This window comes from Pinus tabuliformis, chromosome 5_2, assembly GCF_031772625.1.
Source record: "Pinus tabuliformis cultivar Carrire ecotype Pingquan chromosome 5_2, CPIR1, whole genome shotgun sequence".
Classification (NCBI taxonomy): domain Eukaryota; kingdom Viridiplantae; phylum Streptophyta; class Pinopsida; order Pinales; family Pinaceae; genus Pinus; species Pinus tabuliformis.
Window position 1 is genome coordinate 239,616,170 of NC_142306.1, and position 12,067 is coordinate 239,628,236.

The 12,067-nt window shown below is 40.3% G+C and overlaps 1 protein-coding gene across 1 annotated transcript in view; it reads left to right on the forward strand.

Moving 5' to 3' along the window:
- Positions 1–12,067, forward strand: part of LOC149158428 (uncharacterized) — a 163,410-nt gene that overhangs the window by 53,899 nt on the left and 97,444 nt on the right. Inside the window, exons 3-4 of the mRNA XM_089436210.1 lie at positions 8,498–8,578; positions 8,663–8,747. Coding sequence (XP_089292336.1) covers positions 8,498–8,578; positions 8,663–8,747 — 166 coding nt within the window. The remainder of the gene's footprint in view (positions 1–8,497; positions 8,579–8,662; positions 8,748–12,067) is intronic.

Consider the following 12,067-nt stretch of genomic DNA (forward strand, 5'->3'; position numbering starts at 1 on the left):
TGGACAATAGTCCTCAGAAAAACCCAATGCAGGAAAACCGATGCAACAGATTTGGGGGTTTCTATTATTGGTAGTAAATTTCTAAATACAATCTCGATGCCCCAAAGAAATGACAATCCACTTAGAGAAGATAACTGATAGAAAAATAGTGAGAATTTTCTCACACTGAATCTAGAGATTTTGCACTGGCCCCAGCTCCTGGATGACCCATTGCGTAGTCTCTGTGTGAGCCTACGCAGTCACTGCGTGGAGACTCCCTTTGACTGCGTCACCCTTGCTGTTGCTGTGTCTGTTGCTGAGAAATCGAGATTTCATCTATCAATCACCCACAGTGATTCCTGACACTGATCTCTGCTATCCCCCAGCAGTTCTACATCAACCTCCTCCAGTTGCTGCGCTGCCCCTCCTTGGCACTACGCTACCTCTCTGATCCTTCACTGTCTTCTCTGAAGTATATTCACTGGAACTGGAAATCACTTCCTTCCAGTACTGCCTCTGATCCTCACTGCTTGATCACTTGTTCGAATTCCTTAGCCAACCCTGCCCTAGGAATATCGAACTGACTGATCAACCCTCTGTGTGTTTTCAAATGAACCCCAAGCCTCCTTATACTTTTCTCGTTGAGACTTCAACGACCGAGATTAAGTCTCTAATCAACGACTAAGATTAAAACTTGACTTGATCCGTCTTCTAGAACATTCTCACCCATATTTTGATTAATACTCATTAATATTTTAATTTTCCTAAGTTTAGACTTAGGAACCCCATTAAAAATATTAATTATTTTAATAAAATACAATCCGAGTGGAATTTCACCAAACGGTTTCTGGGTTCTTTAGAACTCATGTGCCTTAGCCTCTCCACCAATTTTCATGGCTAGAGCACATCCGATGCTACCAAAAACTAACACTCCCTCTTAGCGAGGAATGTGCTCTAGCAACAATGTCCAATTGCATGTTGCTCTGTCTCTGAAGTATCTCTTTTCTGCATTGTTGCTGCCACCAACACTGTGCTGCTGTTGCTACTGTACTGCTGCCCATGACACTGCCATTGCCATTGCTGCATCTGTACTACAACTCCCTCTCAAATGCTGCATCACACTATTGAAAGGGATTTTCCAACATACCCATATGTTCTCGGAATTGAACAAACTTTGTTCTTCCTAGAGCCTTGGTGAGTACATCTGCTACCTAATTTCCTGTGGGAGTATACTCCAACTGTACCGCCCCACGTTGAACACAGTGCCTGATAAAGTGACACCGAATATCAATGTGTTTGGAGCGATCATGAAATACTCGATTTTCAAAGAGCTTGTTACAACTCTGATTATCACAGAAGATTTTTGTCGCTTCCATGCTCTTCCTGAATAGATTTACAAGCAGTTTCCTGAGCCATATAGCTTCACATGTTGCTGTGCTAGCTGCCATATATTCAGCTTCAGCCGAGCTCAGTGCTACATATTTATGCTTCTTACTGCACCAGGAGGTCATCCCAGGTCTAATACCGAAGCAATACCCAGTGGTACTTTTCTTGTCTACTGAACTCCCTGCCTAATTTGCATTAGTGAATCCACTCAATTCGATATCATCACCCTTGGTGTATATTAATCCAAAATTGATTGTTCCCCGCACATACCTGAGAATGTGCTTTGCTATTGCCCAGTGCGCCCTTTTTGGTTCCACTATGAACTGGCTAAGGGTGTTGGCAACATAAAATATGTCTGGCCTGGTGTTGACCAGATACATAAGCGACCCAATGAGCTATCGGTATAAGGTGGGGTCCACTTCCTTGTCTCTGGATGCATCTATTTTCTTCCAATTGGTAATCATAGGCATAGCCATAGGTCGACAATCCTGCATTTTGAATCTTTTCATAATTTCTGACACATATCTACCTTGGCCAAGGAAGATCTCACCATCTTGCTGCCAAACTTCCAATCCCAGAAAGTAGTTCATTAGCCCCAAATCCTTCATGTCAAATTCTGTTTCCAGGTTCTTGCAATCCTCTATGAGTTTGAATGATCTCGTCAAAAATGGTTCATCTGCATATAATACCAGAATTAATGGCTCATCTTCTACTAACAGATAATAAAAATTGGGATCGACATTGCTCTTGATGAATCCCAACTGCTGTAAGTAGCTGTCAATTCGACCATACCAAGCTCTAGGTGCTTGTTTCAGCCCATACAAGGCTTTCTTCAATCTACACACATGAGTTCTCTTTTCATGTGTTTCGAAACCTTTTGGCTGTTCGATATATACCTCTTCTTCTATCACCCCATTCAAGAACGCTGTCTTGACATCCATTTGGTGAATCTCCCATCCCATCTGTGTTGCAAGGGATATAATGGATCTGATAGAGGTATACTGAGCTACTGGGGCAAAGGTCTCTTCATAGTCTATTCCTTCCTTTTGAGCATACCCTTTTGCGATGAACCTAGCCTTATACTTGTCTACGCTGCCATCTGCAGCATACTTGATCTTGTAGATCCATCTCGAACCCACAACTGATCTGTTCTCTGGTCTTGGTACAATTTCCCAGACATCATTTGTCATAATGGAACTATACTCTTCTACCATGGCATCCACCCACACCTGGTGCTGTACGGCTTCACGAAAACTAGAGGGTTCTTCGACCTGAGCTACCAATGCTTGGTACTTGTCAGGTTGTCTACGCTGCCTTTTCTCGGCTCTAGGAGCTCCAACAAATTCCTCTGCGTCCCTCAGAGTCTGTCGTACCTCTCGGCTAGTCCTTCCACTGGTGGTGGGAGGTTCCATCTGTTCTTCTTCCTGTTGTTGTACCTGCTGTGACACTCCTGGCTCCTCTTCTCTTGAGGAGATGCTAGTACTGGTTACAGTGCTCGAACCAGATACCTGTCTTCTTGCTAGATTTGCTCCCTGTTGCTGGACCAGAGGAACATCCTCAACCTGTTCTTCAAAAGGCATCTCTCGAGATTTCCTGAAAGCTCTATCTTCCATGAACTTTACATCCTGCCTTACTACAATCTTCCTACTGCTTGGAATGTAGATTCGGTATGCCTTTGAAGTCTCGCTGTAACCCATGAGATATCCAACTTCGACAGTCTACTCTAACTTGCTTTGCTTCTCATCTGGAATATGACAATAAGCCACACTTCCAAATATCCTGAGGTGACTCACTTCTGGCTTCTTTTTTGTGAAAACACCCTCCAACGTCTTCTTTCCTAAAGCCCTGTGAGGGGTCCTGTTTTGAATGTATACAGCCGTGTTGCACGCTTCTACCCATAAAAACTTGGGTAGATTTTGATCATATAACATCGCCTTTGTCGCTCCAACAATAGTTTTGTTCTTCCTTTCTGCGACTCCATTCTGTTCTAGATTATAAGGTGTTGTCCATTCTCTTCTGATCCCTTCTCTTGCGCAAAAATCTGTGAAGTTTTTATCTGTGTATTCTCCACCATTATCTGAGCGCAATATTTTGATCTTCCTTCCTGTCAGGTTTTCCACTAGAGCCTTAAACTCCTTAAACCGATCAAAGACCTCATCCTTGGTTTTTAAGAAATAAATCCAAGTTTTCCTAGAATGGTCATCTATGAAGGTGACAAAATACTCAACACCACTGATAGCTCTTGTAGACATTGGACCGTAGATGTCTGAGTGTATTAAACCCAATACACTCTGAGCTCTATTGTTGCTTTTGGAATAAGCCGCTTTGGCGTACTTGCCTAGTACGCAACCTCTGCATGTATCATCATGCTTGGTAGTAAGCACTGGAACCCCCGTAACAGTTTCCTTGAGAATCCTTAACGCCCCATGATGTAAGTGTCCCATCCTTCTATGCCACAGTTCATTCAAGTCTTTCTCTCCACTGACATTATTGCTTATCAGTGCCATAGGAGACTCGAGTTGCAACTTATATAACCTGTTGCTTCGAGTTCCAATCTGGGCCCTCTTTTTCCACTTAGGATGCTTGACATATACTCTGTTACCGATGAAGTATACATCATATCCTTTATCTTGTAATTGAGATACTGAAATCAAATTCATTCCCATACCTGGCACATGCAGTACGTTAGTGGCCCGAAGACTATCTCCTGCTACTGTCTGGAATGTAATGGTTCCCTTTCCTACTGGGGTGCATTTCATCCTGTTACCCATTGTGATTTGGAAGTTCATTTGTTCCTCCTGATAGCTCGAGAAATATTCTCGTTCTCCAGTCATATGAGCTGAAGCCCCGCTATCAATGTACCAATCCTCGGCTGATGCAAAACTCGATAAGCAAGCAAATTCCTCTTCCAGCTTGGAAGCTAATTCGGAAATATTATGATCCCTACTGTTCTCCATGCTATTTTTCTCTGCTAGTAATTTCTGCAAGGGATTGCGTGAATCTTTTGGAGATCGATTTGCTGCCAATGTGGCACCACCACCCTATATTGCAGAAATTACTGCCATCTTGCCTGATCTTCACTTTGATACCATGTGAAAAAATTATGCTGTAGTGATTGATTTATTTCTCCTACTTATTTACAATAATAAGTTATTTACCAATGCTTCAGTAAATATCAAAATAAATTCAGCTGCAGACTTCACAAATTATGAACTGAGAAAAGCAAGAGAAACACCAGCACATGAACAATCACATTGACACACTTGTTTTTGGACAATAGTCCCCGGAAAAACCCAATGCGGGAAAACCGGTGCAACAGATCTGAGGGTTTCTATTATTGGCAGTAAATTTCTAAATACAATCTGGATGCCCCAAAGAAATGGCAATCCACTCAGAGAAGATAATTGATAGAAAAATAGTGAGAATTTTCTCACACTGAATCTGGAGATTTTGCACTGGCCCCAGCTCTTGGATGACCCACTGTGCAGTCTTTGCGTGAGCCTACGCAGTCATTGCGTGGAGACTCCCTCTGACTGTGTCACCCTTGCTGCTGCTGAGAAATCGAGATTTCATCTGTCAATCACCACAGTGATTCCTGACACTGATCTCTGCTATCCCCCAATAGTTCTGCGTCAACCTCCTCCAGTTGCTGCGCTGTCCCTCCTTGGCACTGCGCTGCCTCTTTGATCCTTCACTGTCTTCTCTGAAGTATATTCACTGGAACTGGAAATCACTTCCTTCCAGTACTGCCTCTGATCCTCACTGCTTGATCACTTGTTCGAATTCCTTAGCCAACCTTGCCCTAGGAATATCGAACTGTCTGATCAACCCTTTGTGTGTTTCCAAATGAACCCCAAGCCTCCTTCTTATACTTTTCTCGTTGAGACTTCAACGATTGAGATTAAGTCTCTAATCAACGACTAAGATAAAAACATGACTTGATCTTTTTCTAGAACATTCTCACCCATATTTTGATTAATACTCATTAATATTTTAATTTTCCTAAGTTTAGACTTAAAAAATCCCATTAAAACTATTAATTATTTTAATAAAATACAATCCGGGTGGAATTTCACCAAATGGTTTTTGGGTTCTTTAGAACTCATGTGCCTTAGCGTCTCCACCAATTTTCATGGCTAGAGCACATCCGATGCTACCAAAAACTAACACCATGCACCTATGTCTTCACTCCCATGGTTGTTTGCAACTGAAACATAGTTTCTTTTGCATTAATTCATTGTAGGTGACATCATCCATCTCATCCTTCCCTGTTCCTCGTGTCTGGAATGACTTCTTGTCCTTGTTCTTTTGTGGGATGAAAGGCTTGAGAGGAGCCTTCGTCTTTGGCACTGCCTCTGCCATGTCTTGGATCCTGGTAAAAGCACCCTGTAAGGTAGCTAGTTTCAAAGCTTTGACCCGTTCACGAAGGGGTTCAACTAGTCCCTCAATGAACAACATGATCAATCTCTGTTCAGGCACATCAGTTACCCTTACTGCCATCTTTTGAAACTTTGAAATGTAGACTCCTGCTGTCCCTATTTGTCTGAGCTGAGTCAAGTCCTTGAATTACAATTCAGGGTCCTTCATGTCAAATCGGTCCATCAATTGCTGCGTGAACTCTATGTAAGAAGTGATGCTATCATGCCCTAGAGTCAGCAGCCCATGGTACCACCACTCATGAGCTTCTCCTAAATGTAGGGTGTCAAACTTAAAGGCCTTTTCCTTGGTCATGGGATTTGGCTGGAAATAAGTGTCAAGCTTTTGAACCCAAGCTCTTGCTGTGGAGCTCAATGACCCATCAAATGAAGGTAGAGACAGTTTTCCCACCTTCCTTAGCACCTCAAAATTTTGGGACCCTTGTACACCCCTGTTAAAACCCCTTGTCTTGCTTCTGTATTTGATCAAGCAAAAATCCTGGAATGTCATAGCTTGGTGGAAACCCTGCCCAAGTGTCTCATACTCCTGTAGGTAGTCATCAAATCCTTCATTCTAGCCTGTTTGTTCTTGGTTCCCTCTGTATGGCCCATCTAGAAACTTAGGTAGAAGAAGTCTAGGGTTTTTTCTGCTCAAGGTATTTGGATTATGTCCCACTTTTTGCTGTCCAAGTTGATCAGAGTTACTGCTTTCACCCGATTCCCTATTATGTCCATTGGACCTACTTGCTCCATGGTTGCTTGCATGTTAGTTTTGGTTGCTTGTTACCAACTGTGTGATCAGCTGAACCAATTGTTGTTGTCCCTGAGCTAGATCATTCAAGATGTCCAAGGTACTATTCCCTAGTTGTTCATGCATGTTCCCTATGTTTTCCCCTTCTTCGGATTCTGATCTTGTTGGGAAAGGATTACCTTCCCTTCTCTTCTGTCTTTGGTATGTGATGTATTCTGTGCCTTCAGGAAACATTCAACCACTCGAACCACAAGCTGGTAGAATTATTAGCTCTGATACCACTGATGTGTCCTGACCAACTGTTGTTTGGAATATAGATATACAATTTTCTTGCTTGCCTCCTTGTTGGGAATTTTTGTTTTGGTTTTTTGTATTGTTTAGGATGTATGGGAATTGTTGTGTGCATACAAGAATTCTAACACTCAATACAAAGGAACAAATAAGAACACATGTAAATAAGACCCAATTGAATTTGATTTCAGATAATAAGCTGACTGTACATGCCTGGAATAATTCTTAGTTGATTAAACCTTTGCACTTGAAGCTGCCACTCCGAATTCTCAGACAATCCTTATCCCTTGTGGATTCAATAGCACCCCAAATAACTTACATGAAATGGGTGCTTGGCTGCTGTCACCCAGACATCATCCTCAACTACAGGAATGGTTGACTCTTGTTTGCTCCTCAATGCTTTACAACAGGGCGGGTATCCACTTAATTGCTAGTGATGGTACTTTCCAACTGTTACGACTCCTTCCAAGTCCTAAACTGCCCACAAGCTGACTGATATAATACCCTGTTCCCACGCATGTACTCCCAGCCTCGTATGGTGGCCGCTTATCAGTGTTCCAAGCCATGATCTATCCTTAAAAACCCTGCTTTCTCCTTTTCTCAATCGCTGCGGCCTTCCTGAGTGTTTCAGCAGCTGCAACCTTGTCATGTATACTCCCACTGGTCTCTCTACAATCGATGCGGCCTCCCTGCATTCGTGTGCAATCCAACAATAGCTTGATCCACCTCATAATGTCCTCACAGCCACATGCATGCATGTCGACTGTCCTCCTACGCAGATAAAAAATCCTTGAACAACAACCTGTGCTCTCGTAGCAGACGATTAAACTTGTAGGGGATTGAAGGAGTCTCTCCAAAAGCAAGTAACCACTGTCAGTATATCACGAGCCAATAGATTTCATTCTCAACTTGTGTGGTGGAAAGGGACCTCCCTCGGCAAGATAACTTGACCCCAAATGAACTCTAGCAATGCCTATCTCCTTTACATTTAAAACTGATAAGAGATCTGAGTGATCTCTTCTCCAATCAGCTAGGGTGGATGATTATCCACCGAAATCAATTTTTCCTCCAAAATATTTCATCCAAGGAAGAAATGAGGCACTAAGCTCTCCCATCTGATCTCCAAGAGAAAAAATGCATAATGGTGAGAGGGAAGTCATGTCCTCTCTTTTGATTTCTCTTTTTCCAATTTCCCCCCTTTTTCTCCAATTTGAATTTCTTTCCCTCTTTTTATTTTTTATTTGCTCCCTAATGTTTTCTCCCCACTTTTATTATTGTCACTTTATAACATCACTTTACAAAGTTGACATTTATTTATTAAGTGCCCCCTTTATTAATTCCTCCCTTGCAACTCTAGCCCACAAGAGTTGAAAATGAGCTAGTGAGTCATCCCTATGCCGATCATTTGAGAAGGGACATTACAGGTTGGCAATCCTGTTTCCCTTTACTATTATTAATCCACATTATCAGGTTATGATACAAAGTAATAATTGACATTAGTTACTGCAGTCACTGGAAGATTTAAAAACCACTTGAAGAAAACTGCTTTTTATTTAATAACTTTCGTGGAATTATTCTTTTGATCATTTTATCATGTCTATGCCCTCATTTAATTGTTGTTATCATTGAACCTGTAGAAAACTTCTCATATTCAGCTTTGGATCATGTGTTGCAGGAATAGTAAAGGTTATGACATGGCCATAAAATTTCGTGCCAAACTTACACATGTATCACCTGTCTGGTATCAGTTGAAGAGGTCTGCCCAAATGGTGATATTGGTTTATTTGCATTCTCTGCAATGCCTAATCTTTCTAATTATCTTTCTGCCATTGTGGTTCAGAATTGGGACAGAGCTACAGTTATTTGGTAAGCATGATGCTGATCAACAGTGGATGGCTCAAGTTCGTAAGCATGGGCTGCCATTGGTATACCAATCCTTGTAATGCTGTCCTTTTTAACTATGTTAATGGGCTTCCGTAGACATATTATGCATAATTTTTCATGCGTCTATTTTTGAATTGCATTTCTCATGTCTGGGTGACATGTTATTTTGAGGTATGCAGAATTTGATAGTTTGATTTGTTTTGAATAATGTTTGGAGAAACTTAATGTCTCCATTGTTGTGTTCAAGCTTTTTTTGTTTTGTTTCTACCTGCAAAAAATTTTGTAGCATTTTTCTTAGAGAGCTTGCAGTCCATTGGGTCTCAGCGTTGCTGATAAAGAAACTGCTTTCTTACGTGTTTACTGTTGTAATAAAAATATATGCACACACCCATTTTAACTCAGTGGCAGAGAAAGAGAGAGATGATAATATTATTCAATGTATGGATATAACATGGATATGGCATTAGTCTCGTGCAGGGAGACAAACACCTTCATAACCAACTACCAGTGACTTAAGCCACAATTAATGTCCAATTAATACATTACATGTCTTGACCTTCTTTAGCATGTAAGATGATATTTTATTATGTCACGAGGCACTTTATGATCTAATACCAACACCTAATGAATACAATGATATGAGCATTATACGTCAACTCTATGATCCTCTTTGAATGGTCATATTGGAAACAAACACTTGTGCCAAAAAATCACAAACTTATGTGCACTAATCCTATTGAATAAGATGTGTGCAGCCTGTTGCTACAAAACTAGTAGGCCTTGTGAAGGGACTCACGAGACAAGGGCCAGACCCTGTGGCAACAGTGAGGGAGACTGATACTGTCACCTCAGCAATCTTCCTCTTGCTCTTTAGTGGAGAAGTAAGGCTTCCTAGTACTCACATTTAAGGATATTCTAAGTTCTAGGGTTAAAGGTGATGAAGATACAGGCTGGGTGAAGATACTTTATGATGGACAAAGGTTCAATTTTTCTTCATAAGGAGCAGTGTATCATGCACCTAAACTAGATAAAGACTTTTACCATCTAGTGTTTCTTGATATGCAACAACAATGGAGTTCCTAGATACATAAAAGTCAAAGAAAGGGTTTGCTAAGAGATTAGGTCAACAAGACGATAGAGCAAACCCTCAAAATAAGCCTCAAGTTGAAGCTAGGCTAGGGTTAGGGTTTCCAAGGCACAAAAATATCTATAGAAGGATGACATAAGCCCTCCTAGGGAAAGATTTACGATGAATAAAGCTATTTTTTGCATTAAAAAGGATTATCAAGATAAATCTTAGGTTTTTATTCCACAATAACTCATCTAGAATACCCTAAACCATTTTGGCCCTAGGAAAATGTTAATTTTAGGGCAAGATTGTTCTTTGCTTAAGATAATTGCATTTACAAACTTTTTCATCATGTATATATTACATTCACCCCATAACATATAAACATTATTAGCAATTATATAGAAAGAACAATAACATCAACAATGCAATGAAACATTAAGGAACAACAAAAGAAAAGCATACACAATAGGGACACCCGGATTTAGGTCAGAGACCAAGCCAAAACCCACAAGGGGGAAAAGTGAAAACCCAACCAAATTTTTCATCTATTAGATATTCATCAATTGTTCAGCTGAGATACAATGTACAAGAGATCATGAGACATATGTCTTTCAATATCCAATACATTAGCCCTATTAAGACAATATAGCAGCGAACATATCACACTGTCATGGGACCCAGAGATACATCATTGCCCCTATCACTACATACTTCATAGTAGTTGTCATCGAGACTCTGCCATGATTGTCATATTGTCATCATAGGGATGATCCATACATCATTGTTATATCACTACTACCATTTATCACTCTCATAGGAATCACTGTCATATGTCATTGTCATGATTTACTTCATAGTAGTTGTCATCGAGACTCTGCCATGATTGTCATATTGTCATCATAGGGATGATCCATACATCACTGTCTTATCACTGCTACCATTTATCACTCTCATAGGAATGACTGTCATATGTCACTGCCATGTAAATCATGACAATGATATATATCACTGTCTCATTGTCATATGGATCACTGTCCATATATTAATTTCATACCAAATGTCATTGACATGATTATTGTCTAGCATCAAAGTCATTGTTACATATATATATTAGAGATACTACCAAATCATACATTAGAATATATATTAGAGATACTACCAAATCATACATTAGAGTATATATATATATATATACTCTAATGTATGACTTGGCAGTATCTCTAATCTATATATATATATATATATATATATATCAGAGACTGTCATGTCCCCATTTTTTTTCTTCTTCATAGTGCAGCCAGGGTGTATTTTTAGGGCATGAGATGGCCAGCTCAGTCGAGCAGGTTTATGTCATCAGGGGTTTCGATGGAGTTTTGCAGAGTTTTTATGGGATTTGATGGCATTTGCTTAGCATATTCCATCATCTGCATGGTTTTCCTAGCGTTTTGTCTCATTCCAACAAATTTCAGAAATCAACGATATTATTGGGCATAACTTAATTAATTATGCTCAAGGTGGCATTCCGAGGAGATTAATTGGTGGAACACCTTAGTGTAATAGCTTGTTGGAACTGGAACGGGAAGATCTACAGGATGGGATGGTTAGATATGAGTTCCAGTGGCCAAAGGAGACATGGTGGCCAATTTACCCTTTTTCCGCATTAAAAGAATATTTTAATTGAAATAAAAGAGGGAAAAGTGCTCCATGATTAAAATAATAATAAAATAGAAGGTTCTAGAGGAGTCCATCAAATCTATAAAAGAGGAGGAGACCATTGGAGGACATCTTGGATTGAGTATTGTTTCTTGTATGAGAGGTTGAGAACCCGGTTCTCTACTCCATTGGTAGCCCTAGGACGAAAACCCTCGGGTGATTTAGAGAGATTGGGCGAGCACCCATCTCCCCTTGGTGGATTCATTCAGAATCCACAGGTGTAGAGATTGTTTCTCTGTTTCAGTTTGGAGACCGGAGGGTCATTCCCAGCTATTGTATTGGCATCTATCTATATATAATAAAGCTGGATTTTGGTTGCTGCATTTCTCATTGTTTGTCATGTTATGCTCTTTTAATGAGATTTTGTGCAATTTATAGATTTATAGTTTTGCTTTTACATGGCAATCTTCTGGAAAATGCATGATAGTTTAATATGAAGTGCATATTCCAAAATTAATTGATTTGGGACATTACAGAGACTCTGCCAAGTCATACATTAGAGTTGTTTCCATGTCATCCATTAGGGTTACTGTCAAGTCATACATCGGGATTACTGCTATGCTACTGCTATAAAGG